Source organism: Tachyglossus aculeatus, chromosome 11 (genome assembly GCF_015852505.1).
Source record: "Tachyglossus aculeatus isolate mTacAcu1 chromosome 11, mTacAcu1.pri, whole genome shotgun sequence".
Classification (NCBI taxonomy): domain Eukaryota; kingdom Metazoa; phylum Chordata; class Mammalia; order Monotremata; family Tachyglossidae; genus Tachyglossus; species Tachyglossus aculeatus.
The window spans coordinates 5,621,143-5,640,006 of NC_052076.1; the positions used below are offsets into that span (position 1 = coordinate 5,621,143).

General features: G+C 47.0%; 1 protein-coding gene across 2 annotated transcripts in view; it reads right to left on the reverse strand.

Moving 5' to 3' along the window:
* TTC26 (tetratricopeptide repeat domain 26) overlaps positions 1-11,527 on the reverse strand; it is a 44,373-nt gene extending 32,846 nt beyond the window's left edge. For both annotated transcript variants that reach the window (XM_038754385.1, XM_038754386.1), the window contains exons 1-6: positions 11,493-11,527; positions 7,798-7,935; positions 7,019-7,111; positions 5,154-5,268; positions 2,223-2,272; positions 1,279-1,424 (exon numbers count right to left, since the gene is read on the reverse strand). In XM_038754385.1, the coding sequence (XP_038610313.1) occupies positions 1,279-1,424; positions 2,223-2,272; positions 5,154-5,268; positions 7,019-7,111; positions 7,798-7,935; positions 11,493-11,495 (545 nt within the window). In that variant the 5' untranslated portion in view covers positions 11,496-11,527. The remainder of the gene's footprint in view (positions 1-1,278; positions 1,425-2,222; positions 2,273-5,153; positions 5,269-7,018; positions 7,112-7,797; positions 7,936-11,492) is intronic.
* Positions 11,528-18,864: the final 7,337 nt, after the last annotated feature.

Genomic DNA, 18,864 nt, shown 5'->3' on the forward strand with positions numbered 1-18,864 from the left:
GTAACTGAGGCCCAGAGAAGTGAAGTGTCTTGCTCAAGGTCACACAGCAGACAGGTGCTGTGAAGAAGCAGTGTGGCTCCGCAGAAAGAGCCTGGGCTTTGGAGTCAGAGGTCATGGGTTCAAATCCCGGCTCCGCCAATTGTCAGCTGTGTGACTTTGGGCAAGTCACTTCACTTCTCTGGGCCTCAGTTACCTCAGCTGTAAAACGGGGATTAAGACTGTGAGCCCCCCGTGGGACAACCTGATCACCTTGCAACCTCCCCGGCACTTAGAACAGTGCTTTGCACTTAGTAAGCGCTTAATAAATGCCATCATTATTATTATTATTATTATTAAGTGGTGGAGCTGGGATTAGAACCCATGACCTTCTGATTCCCAAGCCCGGACTCTATCTACTACACTATTTTCTTTCTTTCTTTCCTTCCTTCCTTCCTCCCTCCCTCCCTTTATTCCTCCCTTCCCTCCCTCCTTCCTTTCTTTCTCCCTTCCCTCCCTCCCTCCTTCCTTTCTTCCTGCCTTCCTCCCTTCCCTCCCTTTCTTTCTTCCTTCCTCCCCTCCCTCCCTCCTTCCTTTTTCCCTCCCTTCCTTCCTCCCTTCCCTCCCTCCTTCCTTTCTTCCTCCCTTCCCTCGCTCCCTCCTTCTTTTCTTCCTTCTTTCCTCCCTTCCCTCCCTCATTCCTTTCTTTCTTCCTCCCTCTCTTCCCTCCCTCCCTTCCTTCCCTCCCTTTGTCCCTTCCCTCCCTCCCTCCTTCCTGTCTTCCTTCCTTCCTTCCCTCCCTCCCTTTCTTCCTTCCTCCCCTCCCTCCTTCCTTTCTCCCTTCCTTTCTTCCTCCCTCTCTTCCTTACCTCCCTTCCTTCCTTCCTCCTTTCCCTCCCTCCCTCCTTCCTTTCTTCCTTCCTTCCTTTCTCCCTTCCTTTCTTCCTCCCTCTCTTCCCTCCCTCCCTCCTTCCTTTCTCCCTTCCTTCCTTCCTCCCTTCCTTTCTTCCTCCCTCTCTTCCCTCCCTCCTTCCTTTCTCCCTTCCTTCCTTCCTTCCTTCCTCCCTTCCCTCCCTCTCTCCCTCCTTTCTTCCTCTCTCTCTCTCTCTCTCTAGCCCCCCTCCCAGATTGTAAACTCGTTGCGGGCAGGGAACGTGTCTGTCTATTCTCCTACTGTGCTCTTCCAAGCTCTTAATACAGTGCTCTGCATGCACTCTGCATGCTTAATAAATATGAATGCCTGACTGACACTTTTCCACCCTCTGGGAAAGATATTTTGGAGGAGGGAGGCTGGGTCCGCACCGGTTATCCAGCAGGATGCGCTTGTAGATGTCGATGGCCTCCTGGTAGTGGGAACGCATGTAGTGGATGGATGCCAAGCTCAGCTGATCTTCGGTGATGTCCTGGAGATTCTGGTGGAAGCTCATCAGCTTCTTCTCGTCGTTGAACTGAAACAGAGTGGAAGGGAAAGAGGGAGGGACTGATCCCTCAGTCTCCTCCGGGTCAGACTTAGGGATCGTTTGCAGGCGTCAGTCAGTCAGTCAGGATTTTTCAGCGCTTACTGAGTGCAGAGCACTGTCCTTGGGGGAATACAATGTAACGGCAGACATATTCCCCGCTCAGACGGGACAGGGGACGACCGCGGGAGGGAGAACGTGCAGAGTCAAGTTGAAAGTAATATCTTGACCCTAATCCCGGCTCCGCCACTTGTCTGTTGTGTGACCTTGGGCGAGTCACTTCACTTCTCCGGGCCTCAGTTATCGCATCTGTAAAATGGGGGCTAAGACTGTGAGCCCTAGGTGGGACAGGGACTGTGTCCAACCTCATGGGATGTTAACGGGAACAAAGTATCCACCGCAATCAGAATATCCCATTTCCTGCACGCTGTGGATCGTTCCCCGATCTGCCTTGGTTTTGCCATGGCCAAGCCCAAACCTTCGGAAGAATAAGATGATTCTTCAACACCCCACTTGCAGTCACGGGGCCCTGGCTTTCTTTTCCAAGAACAGGAACGATAAACTTTAAAGTTCAGGCCTCGGACGAACGTCGAAAGAGGGGCAGCGTGGCCTATTGGATTAAGTCATTCAGTCGGTCGGTCGATTGTATTTATGGAGCGCTTACTTTGCGCAGGGCACTGTACCAAGCGCTGGAAAGAGTACGATGTAACGGTCCCATTCCCCGCCCACCTCGATATTGTTGGTTGGGTGAAAGCGGGCAGAGAGGGAAGAAGTAAAACCAACAAATACCTTATGAGCCAAGTGGAAGAGGAGGCGGGTCTGAAGTCGGCTTTTAGGAGCTGAAAGCAAGGGAGAATTAGAGGATTAGTCACTCCTCACTCGCACCCCAAATAATAATAATGATAATGATGGCATTTGTTAAGCGTTTACTATGTGCAAAGCACTGTTCTAAGCACTGGAAGAACTGGCAGGGAAGTCACGCTCCCTCAATCCCAGCATATCCCACTCTCCACCCTCAACTATCACCTCCATAGCCCAGAGGATGTTGCTTCCGGGTTGATTTTTTTTTTTAATGGTATTTGTTAGGTGCTTACTACGTGCCAAACACCGTACTAAGCGCTAGGGTAGATACAAGATAATCAGGTTGGGCACAGTCCAACCATACGGGGCTTACGGTCTTAATCCCCATTTTACAGAAGAGGGAACTGAGGCCAAGATTGACGTGATTTGCCCAAGGTCACGCGGCAGACACGTGGCGGGGCTGGGATTCGAACCCAGGTCCTCTGATTCCCAGGCTCGGGCTCTTCCCACCAGGCCCCGCTGTTTCCCTGGGACTCAGTTCCCTCATCTGCAAAATGGGGATTCAATACCTGCTCTCCTCGTACTCAGACTGCGAACTCCATATGGGACCTGATCATTTTGTACATCCCTCAGTGCTTACTACGGCGCTTGGCACAAGCAGCGTGACTCAATGGAAAGAGCCCGGGCCTTAGGGTCAGTGGTCATGGGTTCAAATCCTGGCTCCACCAATTGCCAGCTGTGTGACCTTGGGTAAGTCACTTAACTTCTCTGTGCCTCAGTTACCTCATCTGTAAAATGGAGATTGACTGTGAGCCCCCTGTGGGGCAACCTGATCACCTTGTATCCCCCCAGTGCTTAGAACAGTGCTTTGCACATAGTAAGCGCTTAATAAATGCCATTATTATTATTATTATTATTGTTGTAGGAGTTTAACAAATGCCACCGTCATTATTACTATTCTAGAGAAGCAGCATGGACTAGTAGGTAGAACACGGGTTTGGGAGTCAGAATGACCTGGGTTCTAATCCTGCCTCCGCCGCTTTTTCCCTGGGTGAACTTGGGCAAGTCACTTCCACTCCCTCTGCGCCTCAGTTCCCTCATCTGTAAAACTGGGATTAAGACCGGGAGCCCTATCTGGGAGACAGACTGTGTCCAACCCGATTGCCTTGTATTGCCTCGAAGAAGCGTGGCTCAGTGGAAAGAGCCCGGGTTGGGGAGTCTGAGGTCATGGGTTCGAATCCTGGCTCCGCCCCTTGTCAGCTGTGTGACCTTGGGTAAGTCACTTCACTTCTCGGGGCCCCAGTTCCCTCATCTGGAAAATGGGGATGAAGACTGTGAGCGCCACGTGGGACAACCTTGATCACCCTGTATCCCCCCCAGCGCTTAGAACAGTGCTTGGCACATAGTAAGCACTTAAATGCCAGCATTATTATTATTATTATTATTATTATTATTATTATTATTATTATCATCTTCCATCTCAGGCCAGACCTTGCAAACTTTTCTCCCCACCCACCCTTCCGCAGAGGCTTTCCTTGCTTCACCTAAGTCAAGCCATTGGGGCTCTTATGAAACGGCGTGGCCTCCTGGCAACAGCCTGGGCTTGGGAATCAGAAGGAGCTGGGTTCTAATCCCGGCTCCATCACTTATTTACTGTGTGACTTTGGGGGAGTCACTTCTCCATGCCTCAGTTACCTCATCTGCAAAACGGGGATCAAAACCGTAGCCCCACGTGAGACGGGGACTGGGTCCAACCAGATTATCTTGTACCTACCCCAGTCGCTACACAGTAAGAGCTTAACAAATACCTTAATTACTGTTATTACCCAGAAATGATAGATAATACATTATTGATTTATATTCATGTCTGCCTCCCTCTCTAGGGCACATTACTTGGCACACAGTAAGAGCTTAACAAATACCTTCATTACTATTATTACAAATACTTCCTACTTGTAAGTATTACAAATACTTACTATTTACTATACTTACAAATTACTATTATTACAAATACAAATACTACAGAGAAGCAGCGTGGCTCAGTGGAAAGAGCCCGGGCTTTGGAGTCAGGGGTTATGGGTTCGAATCCCGGCTCTGCCAATTGTCAGCTGTGTGACTTTGGGCAAGTCACTTCACTTCTCTGGGCCTCCGTTCCCTCATCTGGAAAATGGGGATTAAGACTGTGAGCCCCCCGTGGGACAACCTGATCTCCTTGTAATCTCCCCAGCGCTTAGTACAGTGCTTTGCACATAGTAAGTGCTTAATAAATGCCATTATTATTATTATTATTATTATTACCCAGAAATGATGGATAATACATTATTGATTTATATTCATGTCTGCCTCCTTCTCTAGGGCACATTCCTTGGCACACAGTAAGAGCTTAACAAATACCTTCGTTACTATTATTACCCATAAATGATAGATAATACATTATTGATTTATATTCATGTCTGCCTCCCCCTCTAGACCATAAGCTCGTTGTGGACAGGGAAAGTGTCTGCCAACTCTGCTGTACTGTACTCTCCCGAGCGCTTAGTCCAGTGCTCTGCACACAGTAAGAGCTCCATAAATATCACTACCAGATAATAAAAATAATAATAATAATAATACTGAGGGCTTTTATTAAGTGCTTACTATGCAAAGCACTGTTCTAAGCGCTGGGGAGGTTACAAGGTGATCAGGTTGTCCTATGAGGGGCTCAGTCTTCATCCCCATTGTACAGATGAGGGAACTGAGGCCCAGAGAAGTGAAGTGACTTGCCCCAAGTCACCCAGCTGACAATTGGCGGAGCCGGGATTTGAACCCATGACCTCTGACTCCAAAGCCCGTGCTCTTTCCACTGAGCCACCCTGCTTCTCAATATTTCTCCCGGATGGGTGGCTCCCCAACAAAGAGGGGGCAGACAGCTCTTCTGACCTTTCAGCGCGGCTGCTTCCGCCTGCTTGTACATCCCCAGGAAGAAATAGGTGCAGGCGAGGTTGACCCAAACGTCCGGATTGCAGTTTTCCTCTTTGGTCACAGTCTCGTACTCCTGAAATAATAATAATAATAATAATAATAATAACAACAACAACAACAACAACAATAATAATAATAATAATAAAAATTATGGCATTTGTTAAGCGCTTACTATGTGCAAAGCACTGTTCTAAGCAATGGGGAGGTTACAAGGTGATCAGGTTGTCCCACTTGGGGCTCACAGTCTTCATCCCCATTTTACAGATGAGGTCACTGAGGCCCAGAGAAGTGAAGTGACTTGCCCAAAGTCACCCAGCTGACAATCGGTGGAGCCGGGATTTGAACCCATGACCTCTGACTCCAATCAATCAATCAATCAATCAATCGCATTTATTGAGAGCTTACTATGTGCAGAGCACTGTACTAAGCGCTTGGGAAGCACACCAAAGCCCGGGCTCTTTCCAATGAGCCACGCTGCTTCTCTGAAAGATGGAGAGACTGTGGAAATCCTTCCGAAGGCGGTGGGTCCCGATCCGTTGGCCCAGCAGGGAGCTGGAGGGTCGGCCTGGCGTGTGGTGGCCTTGCCGAAGGGGACCAAAGTCCACCTCAATTTTTTAGGGACTGCCGGGTTTCCCCTTCCTGCCCCTGCCCGGCTCTTGGGGCCACTTTCATGCATTCAATCGTATTTATTGAGCGCCTACTGTGTGCAGAGCACTGGACTAAGCGCTTGGGAAGTCCAAGTCGGCAGCATCTAGAGATGGTCCCTACCCAACAACGGGCTCACAGTCTAGAAGGGGGAGACGGACAACAAAACATGTGGACAGGTGTCAAGTCGTCAGAACAAATAGAATTAAAGCTAAATGCACATCATTAACAAAAATAAATAGAACAGCAAATATGTACAAGTAAAATAGAGTAATAAATCTGTACAAACATATATACAGGTGCTGCGGGGAGGGGAAGGAGGTGGGATGGGGGGGATGGGGAGGAGGAAAGGAAAAAGGGGGCTCAGTCAGAGAAGGTCCACTATAGTTTCCCAAGTGCTTAGTACAGCGCTTAGTACAGAGAACAAAACCAAACATACTAACAAAATAAAATAAATAGAATAGATATGTACAAGTAAAATAAATAAATAGAGTAATAAATATGTACAAACATCTATACATATATACAGGTGCTGTGGGGAAGGGAAGGAGGTAAGATGGGGGGATGGAGAGGGGGACAAGGGGGAGAGGAAGGAAGGGGCTTAGTAGTGCTCTGCACAAAGTAAGGGTTCACTAAATACTACTGAATCAATGAATGATGGCCAACAGATATCACAGACTTGAGAATAACCAAATGGTTCACAGTAAGTACTCAATAAGTACGACTGAATAAATGAATGAATACAAATGTATTCAGAAGTTCTTCACCTGTTCTTTACCAGGACGGTTTACCACTCAGTCATCCCCAAGGGCCAACCATCTTTTGATACCTTTTATTTATTTACTCACCTCCAAGGCTCGTTTATAATCTCCCAAGTGAAAGGCAAAGTACCCAATCCACAGTACCAGGACGGTTTACCACTCAGTCATCCCCAAGGGCCAACCATCTTTTGATACCTACAAATCTATTCTATTTTATACATATCTATTCTATTTTATTTTGTAGTATGTTTGGTTTTGTCTCCCCCTTTTAGACTGTGAGCCCACTGTTGGGTAGGGACTGTCTCTATGTGTTGCCAATTTGTACTTCCCAAGCGCTTAGTACAGTGCTCTGCACACAGTAAGCGCTCAATAAATACGATTGATGATGATGATGATACCTTTTATTTATTTACTCACCTCCAAGGCTCGTTTATAATCTCCCAAGTGAAAGGCAAAGTATCCCATCCACAGGTCAGAATCCTCACTTTGCTCTCCCTCATGACGTTTGAACTCCAAGGTTCCAGATACGTTGAAACAAAGAGAAAGAAAAAAGGAAAGGCAAAACTCAGTTTTGGAAAAAAAGTAATGTTTTCCTAGGGCGCATCTGGAAAAAATTTTACAAAATGGCTGGATCTGCTTTGCCGGCAAATGCCAGTACCCAAATTGATGACAAAGGCTCTTGATGGTTAGCTAGTTGTGGGCAGGGAATATATCTACCAAACCTGTTGTGTTGTCACTGCCAAATACTTAGTACGGTGCTTTGCACACACTCAAGAAATACTATCAGTTGACCCCTGATGGACTGGTTTTAATTCAGAAGCAGTGTGACCTAAGGGGAAGAACACAGCCCTCGGAGTCTGAGGACCTGAGTTCAAATCCCGGCTCCACTCCTGTCTGCTGTGTGACCTTGGGCAAGCCGCGTCACTTCTCCGTGCCTTCGTTACCTCATCTGTAAAACGGGGATTACGACTGTGTGCCCCACGTGGGACAACGTGATCGCTTAGTATCCCCCCCCGACACTTAAAACAGTGCTTTGCACATAGTAAGCGCTTAACAAATGCCATCATTATTATTTTTATTAGCTTGTACGTACTCCCAGGGCTTAGTACAGTGCCTGGCACCCAGTCAGTGCTTAACAAATGCCGTAAAAAAATTGGGTTTTGCTTTACTGTGGGTTTCTCCTCCAGAGTCATTACCTCCAGCAAGGTGATGGCGCCGGTGAAATCCCTTTGTAATAACAAGTCTTCTAGCTTGGGAATTTTCCTCCCTTTCTTCTTGTACTTATCCGCCTGCTGGAGGTCGCTTCCGACGGCAGGCTTGGCCCGGGAGAGGATCTAAGAAGGAAAGCAGAAAGACGACGTCAACTTCATTCATTCATTCAATCAATCGTATTTATTGAGCACTTACTGTGTGCAGAGCACTGGACTAAGCGCTCGGGAGAGCACGATACAACAATAAACGGGCACATTCCCTGCCCACGACGAGCTTACAGTCTAGAGGCGGGGGGGGTGGGCAGACATCGATTCAAATAAATAAATGACAGATATCATCATCATCAATCGTATTTATTGAGCGCTTACTATGTGCAGAGCACTGTACTAAGCGCTTGGGAAGTACAAACTGGCAACATATAGAGACAGTCCCTACCCAACAGTGGGCTCACAGATATGCACGTAAGTGCTGTATATATGTTTGTATTTATTTATTACTCTATTTATTTATTTATTTTACTTGTACATATCTATTCTATTTATTTTGTTAATATGTTTGGTTTTGTTCTCTGTCTCCCCCTTTTAGACTGTGAGCCCACTGTTGGGTAGGGACTGTCTCTATGTGTTGCCAACTTGGACTTCCCAAGCGCTGAGTACAGTGCTCTGCACATAGTAAGCGCTCAATAAATACGATTGATGATGATGATGACTGTCTCTAGATGTTGCCAACTTGGACTTCCCAAGCGCTGAGTACAGTGCTCTGCACACAGTAAGCGCTCAATAAATACGATTGATGATGATGATGACTGTCTCTAGATGTTGCCAACTTGGACTTCCCAAGCGCTTAGTACAGTGCTCTGCACATAGTAAGTGCTCAATAAATACGATTGCTGATGATGATGATGATGATGCTGTGGGGCTGGGAGGAGGGAAGAACAAAGGGAGCAAGTCGGAGTGACCCAGAAGGGAGTGGGAGAAGAGGAAAGGAGGGGTTTAGTCTGGGAAGGCCTCTTGGAGGAGTTGAGCCCTCAATAGGGCTTTCATTCATCATCATCATCATCAGTCGTATTTATTGAGCGCTTTATTCATTTATTCATTTATTCAATGATTCAATTCATTTATTCAATGAATTCAATTCATTGAATTCAATTCAATTCAATGAATTCAATTCAATGAATTCAATCTATTCAATGAATTTATTCATTCGTTCAATCGTATTTATTGAGCGCTTACTGTGTGTACAGCACTGGATTTAGCGCTTGGAAAGTACAATTCGGCAACAGATGGAGACAATCCCTACCCAACAACGGGGCTTTGACGGCCGGGGAGCGTCATTGCCTGGACTCAGCGCTTGGAAAGTACAATTTGGCAACAGATAGAGACAATCCCTACCCAACAACGGGGATTTGAAGGCAGGGGAGCGTCATTGCCTGGACTTAGCGCTTGGAAAGAACAATTCGGCAACAGATAGAGACAATCCCTACCCAACAACAGGGATTTGAAGGCAGGGGAGCGTCATTGCCTGGACTTAGCGCTTGGAAAGAACAATTTGGCAACAGATAGAGACAATCCCAACCCAACAACGGGGCTTTGAAGGCAGGGGAGCGTCATTGCCTGGACTTAGCTCTTGGAAAGTACAATTCGGCAACAGATAGAGACAATCCCTACCCAACAACGGGGCTTTGAAGGCAGGGGAGCGTCATTGCCTGGATTTAGAGCTTGGAAAGTACAATTCGGCAACAGATAGAGACAATCCCTACCCAACAACAGGGATTTGACGGTCGGGGAGCATCATTGCCTGGACTTAGCGCTTGGAAAGTACAATTTGGCAACAGATAGAGACAATCCCTATCCAACAACAGGGCTTTGAAGGCAGGGGAGCGTCATTGCCTGGACTCAGCGCTTGGAAAGTACAGTTCGGCAACAGACAGAGACAATCCCTACCCAACAACAGGGATTTGAAGGCAGGGGAGCGTCATTGCCTGTCGGACACCAATTCTTCCACTGCAAACAAGTCAGCAGCCCCATTCGCTTGATTAGAAGTATAAAATGAGAGCACTTTATCAAGAACCAGATCACGACTCCCAGGGCTGGTCAGGAGTTCAACAGATCACCTGGTTCGGTCCCTTGTATCCAGCCAGGAGAATGAGTGAACTTTCCATGGCTGGGGCTGCCTGCTCTTTCCTTAAAGATTTCAAAGGACAAGGGTTCCACCTTTCCTGTCGAACCCCGATCCACTCTTTTATCTCTTTGATCATCAAAATGTCCTTAAAATGCCTCCTTTTTTTAAAGCAGATCATTGCCCCTTTTGCAGAAGAAATGGAGAACAACTGAGAAGCTTCCTCACAATAAAAACTTCCTGTAGCATGATCTAGTGGAAAGATTATATGTCTGGGAGAGAAAGGACCTCAGTTCTAATCGTGGCTCCACTACTTTCTGGCTGTGTGGACTTGGGCAAGTCATTACCTTCACCGGACCTCAATTTCCTCATCTGGAAAACGGGATTAGAGGTCTAACCTGGAGCCGGGATTAGAACCCATGACCTCTAACTCCCGAGCCCGAGCCTGAGCTAATAATAATATTATTCGTTCATTCACTCAATCGTATTTATTGAGCACTTACTGTGTGCGGAGCACTGGACTAAGTGCTTGGGAAGTAGAAGTCGGCAACATATAGAGACGGTCCCTACCCAACAATGGGCTCAATCAATCAATCAATCGTATTTATTGAGCGCTTACTGTGTGCAGAGCACTGTACTAAGCGCTTAGGAAGTACACGTTGGCAACATCTAGAGACAGTCCCTACCCAACAGTGGGCTCACAGTCTAAAAGGGGGAGACGGACAACAAAACAAAACATGTGGACGGGTGTCACGTCATCAGCATAAATAGAAGCAAAGCCAGATGCACATCATTAACAAAATAGATAGAATAGTAAATATGTACAGGAAAATGAATAGAATAATAAATCTATTATTCTGTGCTGTGGGGAGGGGAAGGAGGTAGGGCGGGGGGGGTTGGGGAGGGGCCTCCTGGAGGAGGTGATGGAGGGGGCTCAGTGTGGGAAGGCCTCCTGGAGGAGGTGACTGTCGCTATCCTTTGCTCCCTCGGGGTCTGAGGGCACAGTAAGTGCTCAGCAGTGTGGCTCAGTGGAAAGAGCCCGGGCTTTGGAGTCAGAGGTCATGGGTTCAAATCCTGCCTCCACCACTTGTCTGCTGTGTGACTTTGGGCAAGTCACTTCACTTCTCTGGGCCTCAGTTCCCTCATCTGCAAAACGGGGATGAAGACTGTGAGCCCACACTCGTACATATCGATTCTATTTATTTTATTTTGCTAGTATGTTTGGTTTTGTTCTCTGTCTCCCCCTTCTAGCCTGTGAGCCCACTGTTGGGTAGGGACTGTCTCTAGATGTTGCCGACTTGGACTTCCCAAGCGCTTAGTACAGTGCTCTGCACACAGTAAGCGCTCAATAAATACGACTGATTGATTGACAACCTGATCACCTTGCAACCTCCCCAGCGCTTAGAACAGTGGTTTGCACATAGTAAGCGCTTAATAAAGGCCATCATTATTATTATTATTATTAATAAATGCCATCATTATTATGATGACGGTAATTAACGGTAGAGAGCCGTCAGGGTGAGGGCGAAGTCGGTGGAGGGGAGGCTGTTGGGGCCCCTACCATGCTGCGGCCCCTCCTCTGGCCTCTGGCCTCCTCCTCCTCCTCTGATGAGCGCCTCCCTGGGCGCGCTCCGTTACCCGGGCAACCGCGCGGGCTGGACCAGCGGCGCCCCCCGAATCCGGCCCGTCCGGAAACCCCCGCCCCGCCCTCCTAGTTCCGGACCCCTCCTCCCTTTGATGATGATGGTGATAATAATAATAATGGCATTTGTTAAGCGCTTACTATGTGCAAAGCACCGCTCTAAGCGCTGGGGGGATACAAGGTGATCAGGTTGTCCCACGTGGGACTCACAATCTTAATCCCCATTCACAGATGAGGTAACTGAGGCTCAATCAATCAATCATATTTATTGAGCGCTTACTATGTGCAGAGCACCGTATTAAGCGCTTGGGAAGTACAAATTGGCAACATATAGAGACAGTCCCTACCCAACATTGGGCTCACAGTCTAAAAGGGGGAGACAGAGAAAAAAAAACCAAACATACTAACAAAATAAAATAAATAGAATAGATATGTACAAGTAAGAGAAGTTCCTTCCTCTCCCCCTCGTCCCCCTCTCCATCCCCCCCATCTTACCTCCTTCCCTTCCCCACAGCACCTGTATATATGTACATATGTTTGTACATATTCATTACTCTATTTATTTATTTATTTTATTTGTACATATCTATCCTATTTATTTTATTTTGTTAGTATGTTTGGTTTTGTTCTCTGTCTCCCCCTTTAAGACTGTGAGCCCACTGTTGGGTAGGGACTGTCTCTATATGTTGCCAATTTGTACTGCCCAAGCGCTTAGTACGGTGCTCTGCACATAGTAAGCGCTCTATAAATACGATTGATGATGATGATGATGATGATGATGAAGTGACTTGCCCAAGGTCACACAGCAGACATGTGGCAGAGCCGAGATTCGAACCCGTGACCTCAGACTCCCAAGCCCGGGCTCTTTCCACTGAGCCACTTTTGTTAATCATCATCATCATGATAATAATGATGATGATGGCATTTGTTAAGCGCCTACTATGTGCAAAGCACCGTTCTAAGCGCTGGGGAGGGGCAGCAAGGTAATGAGGTTGTCCCACTTGGGGGGCTCACAGTCTTCATCCCCATTTTCCAGTTGAGGGAACTGAGGCTCAGAGATGTGAAGTGACTTTTCCAAGGTCACACAGCAGACATGTGGCGGAGCCGGGATTCGAACCTATGATCTGACTCCAAAGCCCGGGCTCTTTCCACTGAGCCACCCTGCTTCTCATAACAATGGTATTTGTACATATTTATTACTCTATTTATTTTATTTGTACATATTTATTCTATTTATTTTATTTTGTTAATATGTTTTGTTATCTGTCTCCCCCTTCTAGACTGTGAGCCCGCTGTTGCGTAGGGACCGTCTCTAGATGTTGCCAACTTGGACTTCCCAAGCGCCCAGTCCAGTGCTCTGCACACAGTAAGCGCTCAATAAATACAATTGAATGAATGAATGAATTTATTTTACTTGTACATATTCCATTTATTTTATTTTCTTAATATATTTTGCTTTGTTCTCTGTCTCTCCCTTCTAGACTGGGAGCCCACTGTTGGGTAGGGACCGTCTCTATATGTTGCCAACCTGTACTTTCCAAGCGCTTAGTACAGTGCTCTGCACACAGTAAGCACTCAATAAATACGATTGAATGAATGAATGAATGGTATTTGTTAAGCGCTCACTATGCGCCAAGCCCTGTTCTAAGCGCTGGGGGATACAATAATAATAACAATGATGGTATTTGTTAAGCGCTTACTATGTGCCAAGCACTGTTCTAAGCAATGGGGAGGTTACAAGGTGATCAGGTTGTCCCACGGGGCTCACAGTCTTCATCCCCATTTTACAGATGAGGGAACTGAGGCCCAGAGAAGTGAAGTGACTTGCCCAAGGCCACCCAGCTGACAAGTGGCGGAGGCGGGATTTGAACCCACGACCTCTATGTGCCAAGCACCGTTCTAAGCGCTGGGGAGGATACAAGGTGATCAGGTTGTCCCCCGGGGGGCTCACAGTCTTCATCCCCATTTTACAGATGAGGGAACTGAGGCCCAGAGAAGTGAAGTGACTTGCCCAAAGTCACACAGCTGACAGTTGGCGGAGTGGGATTCGAACCCATGACCTCTGACTCCAAAGCCCGGGCTCTTTCCACTGAGCCACGCATCTTCTGTGTTTCTCCTTTGCCTACAGCGCTGTAATAATCATCATCATCATCATAATAACGGCATTTATTAAGCGCTTACTAAGCACTGTTCTAAGCGCTGGGGAGGTTCCAAGGTGATCAGGTTGTCCCACAGGGGGCTCACAGTCTTCATCCCCATTTTCCAGATGAGGGAACTGAGGCCCAGAGAACTGAAGTGACTCGCCCAAAGTCACCCAGCTGACAAGTGGGGGAGGCGGGATTTGAACCCACGACCTCTGACTCCAAAGCCCGGGCTCTTTCCACTGGGCCACGCTGCTTCTAATAACTATGGTATACCAGTGGTATCAGTAAGCGCTCAATAAATACGATTGATTGATTGATTGATTGATTAATTAAGCGCTTCCTTTGCACCAAGCACTGCTCTAATTGGTGGATTTTTAATTCGGGACGTTTCCTCTCCCAACCAGGAACGATCCCACCTTCGTTGGCCGTAGGATTCCTCGAGGATGGAACGGATTTGCCCTTTTTTCCTTAAACCCAAATCTGTGGCGGGAGAGGATGCCCGCGGAAGCTTTTTCTTGGAACGCCCGGAGGCGGGACTTCCGGTTTGGAGGGGCCGTCTCCATGGCAACCGCGCGGGCGCGCAGAGGACAAGGCCGGGATTATTATATTATATATATATATAATTATTATACATTATAATATATAATTATTATATTACTATGATTGCTTAGCACAGTGTTCTGCACACAGCAATCAATAAATACGATTGAATGAATATTATGATGGCATTTATATATGTATATACGTTTGTACATATTACTGGTGCCAACTTGTTCTTCCCCAACGCTTAGTACAGTGCTCTGCACACAGTAAGCGCTCAATAAATACGATTGATGATGATATTACTCTATTTATTTATTTTACTTGTACATATCTATTCTATTTATTTTATTTTGTTAGTACGTTTGGTTTTGTTCTCTGTCTCCCCCTTTTAGACTGTGAGCCCACTGTTGGGTAGGGACTGTCTCTAGATGTTGCCAATTTGTACTTCCCAAGCGCTTAGTACAGTGCTCTGCACATAGTAAGCACTCAATAAATACGATTGATGATGATGATGTTGGGTAGGAACCGTCTCTATATGTTGCCAACTTGGACTTCCCAAGCGCTTAGTACAGTGCTCTGCACACAGTAAGCGCTCAATAAATACGATTGATGATGATATTACTCTATTTATTTATTTTACTTGTACATATCTATTCTATTTATTTTATTTTGTTAGTACGTTTGGTTTTGTTCTCTGTCTCCCCCTTTTAGACCGTGAGCCCACTGTTGGGTAGGGACTGTCTCTAGATGTTGCCAATTTGTACTTCCCAAGCGCTTAGTACAGTGCTCTGCACATAGTAAGCACTCAATAAATACGATTGATGATGATGATGTTGGGTAGGAACCGTCTCTATATGTTGCCAACTTGGACTTCCCAAGCGCTTAGTACAGTGCTCTGCACACAGTAAGCGCTCAATAAATATGATTGATTGATGGATTTATTAAGCGCTTACTATGTGCAAAGCCCTGTTCTAAGCGCTGGGGAGGTTACAAGGTGATCAGGTTGTCCCACGGGGGGCTCACAGTCTTCATCCCCATTTTACAGATGAGGGAACTGAAGCACAGCGAAATGAAGTGACTTGCCCAAAGTCACCCAGCTGACAATTGGCGGAGCCAGGATTTGAACCCATGACCTCTGACTCCAAAGCCCGGGCTCTTTCCAGTGAGCCACACTGCTTACCTTGTACAGGGAAACCCACCATAGCTACTGAGTGCTCACCGTGTTCAGAGCACTGTACTGAGTTCCCCACAGCACCTGTATATATGTTTGTACAGATTTATTACTCATTTATTTTACTTGTACATATTTACTATTTTATTTTGTTAATGATGTGCATTTAGCTTTAATTCTATTTGTTCTGAAGACTTGACACCTGTCCACATGTTTTGTTCTGTTGTCTGTCTCTCCCTTCTAGACTGTGAGCCCACTATTGGGTAGGGACCGTCTCTATATGTTGCCAACTTGTACTTCCCAAGCGCTTACTACAGTGCGCTGCACACAGTAAGCGCTCAATAAATACAATTGAATGAATAAACACTTGGGAGAGTAGGCTTTAACAGAGTAGGTAGACACATTCCCTGCCCACAAGGAGGTTACAGCCTAGAGGGAGAGACTCAGTGGCAGAAAGATTCCTGGTCACGCTCCAGCTGGTATTTAATATTAATAAGTGTGGTATTTGCTAAGGACTTACTCTTTGCTGATCATCATCACAATAGCCATTAATGAATATTATCAATAATCACTGTACTAAGCACTCAGATTGTTACCCGATAATCAGGTCGGACATGGTCCCCGTTCCACTTGGGGCCCACGGTCTACCGGGGAGGGAGAACAGGTATTTCATCTCCACTTTACAGATTTCTAGACTGTGAGCCCGCTGTTGGGTAGGGACTGTCTCTATATGTTGCCAATTTGTACTTCCCAAGCGCTTAGTACAGTGCTCTGCACATAGTAAGCGCTCAATAAATCCGATTGATGATGATGATTTCTAGACTGTGAGCCCGCGGTTGGGTAGGGACCGTCTCTCTATGTTGCCAACTTGGACTTCCCAAGCGCTTAGTACAGTGCTCTGCACACAGTAAGCGCTCAATAAATACGACTGAATGAATATGTTGCCAACTTGTACTTCCCAAGCGCTTAGTAGGGTGCTCTGCATGCGGTAAGCGCTCAATAGATACGATTGAATGAATGAATGAATGAGGAAATTGAGACTATGGGAAGTGAAGTGAGTTGCCCGCGGTCTCTCAGCAGACAGTTGGCGGAGCTGGGATGAGAATCAATCAATCAATTGTATTTATTGAGCGCTTACTGTGTGCAGAGCACTGTACTAAGCGCTTGGGAAGTCCAAGTTGGCAACATATAGAGACAGTCCCTACCCAACAGTGGGCTCACAGTCTAAAAGGGGGAGAACCCCCGGTCACCTGATTCCCAGGTCTGTGTTCTTTCCACTGAGTCATCATCATCATCATCATCAATCGTATTTATTGAGCGCTAACTATGTGCAGAGCACTGTACTAAGCGCTTGGGAAGTACAAATTGGCAACATATAGAGATAGTCCCTACCCAACAGTGGGCTCACAGTCTAAAACGGGAAGACAGCTGTTTTGAGAGTATAGTTCCCCTTCTTTAATCTGTTTTAAGTCTGTCTCCCACAGTAGACTCTAAGCTCTTTGTGGGTAGGGGTGGTCATACCCACTAACTCTCTTCTACTGTACTTTCCCAAGTGTTTAGTATAGTGTTCTGCCCACAGAAAGTACTCAATAAATACCATATAGAGAAGCGGCGTGGCTCAGTGGAAAGAGCCCGGGCTTTGGAGTCAGAGGTCGTGGGTTCAAATCCCAGCTCCGCCAACTGTCAGCTGTGTGACTTTGGGCAAGTCACTTCACTTCTCTGGGCCTCAGTTCCCTCATCTGTAAAACGGGGATGAAGACTGTCTCTATCTGTTGCCAACTTGGACTTCCCAAGCGCTTAGTACAGTGCTCTGCACACAGTAAGCGCTCAATAAATACGATTGATTGATTGATTGACTGTGAGCCCCCCGTGGGACAACCTAATCACCTTGTAACCTTCCCGGCGCTTAGAACAGTGCTTTGCACAAAGATGGCTTAATAAATGCCATCGTCATTATTATTATTATTATTATTATTACCACTGAGGGAAGGGAATCTGAAGGCTAGGGTGGATAAAGTTGGAGTGGTTGGGGGAGAATAGTGAAGCCATTCCCACTGTAACACCAGCATGGCTCAGTGGAAAGAGCCCGGGCTTGGGAGTCAGAGGTCGTGGGTTCTAATCCCGGCTCTGCCACTTGTCTGCTGTGTGACTTTGGGCAAATCACTTACCTTAATCACTGTACTAAGCGCTTGGGAGAGTACAGTATAACAATATAACCGACCCATTCCTGACCCACAAGTCTAGAATCTTTACCACGGGGCTCCTTGCCTCTTATGCTGTTGGCGTACTTATCTTTCACTTTTCCGAATGGGTCCATAGCCAAACCACTCCCGGCCTTATTCTGCGACTATGAGCCCCTTCAGGGCCGGACAGTAGCATCATCATCATCAATCGTATTTATTGAGCGCTTACTATGTGCAGAGCACTGTACTAAGCGCTTGGGAAGTACAAATTGGCAACATATAGAGACAGTCCCTACCCAACAGTGGGCTCACAGTCTAAAAGGGGGAGACAGAGAACAAAACCAAACATACTAACAAAATAAAATAAATAGAATAGATATGTACAAATAAATTAGAGTAAAAAAATATGTACAAACATATATACATATATACAGGTGCTGTGGGGAAGGGAGGGAGGTAAGATGGGGGGATGGAGAGGGGGACGAGGGGGAGAGGAAGGAAGGAGCTCAGTCTGGGAAGGCCTCCTGGAGGAGGGGAGCTCTCAGCAGGGCCGTGAAGGGAGGAAGAGAGTGAGCTTGGCGGATGGGCAGAGGGAGGGCATTCCAGGCCCGGGGGAGGACGTGGGCCGGGGGTCGATGGCGGGACAGGAGAGAGCGAGGTACGGTGAGGAGATCAGCGGCGGAGGAGCAGAGGGTGCGGGCTGGGCTGGAGCAGGAGAGAAGGGAGGTGAGGTAGGAGGGGGCGAGGGGATGGACAGCCTTGAAGCCCAGGGTGAGGAGTTTCTGCCTGATGCGCAGATTGATTGGTAGCCACTGGAGATTTTTGAGGAGGGGAGTGATATGCCCAGAGCGTTTCTGGACAAAGATAATCCGGGCAGCAGCATGAAGTATGGATTGAAGTGGAGAGAGACACGAGGATGGGAGATCAGAGAGAAGGCTGATGCAGTAATAGTAATGATAACTGCGGCATTCGTTAAGCACTTATGTGCCAAGCACCAAGGTAGTCAGTCAGTCATATTTATTTGAGCGCTTACTGTGTGCTGAGCACCGTACTAAGCACTTGGGAGAGGACGATATAACAGACACATTCCCTGCCCACAGTGAGCTTACAGTCTAGAGGGGGAGATCCAATTCAATGAGACCAGAGAGCGTCTCTGTCCCACCTGGGGTTCAGGGTCTAAGAGAACAGGTATTTAGTTCCTATTTTACCAATAAAGAAACTGAGGCAGAGAAGAGATGAGAGACTTGCTC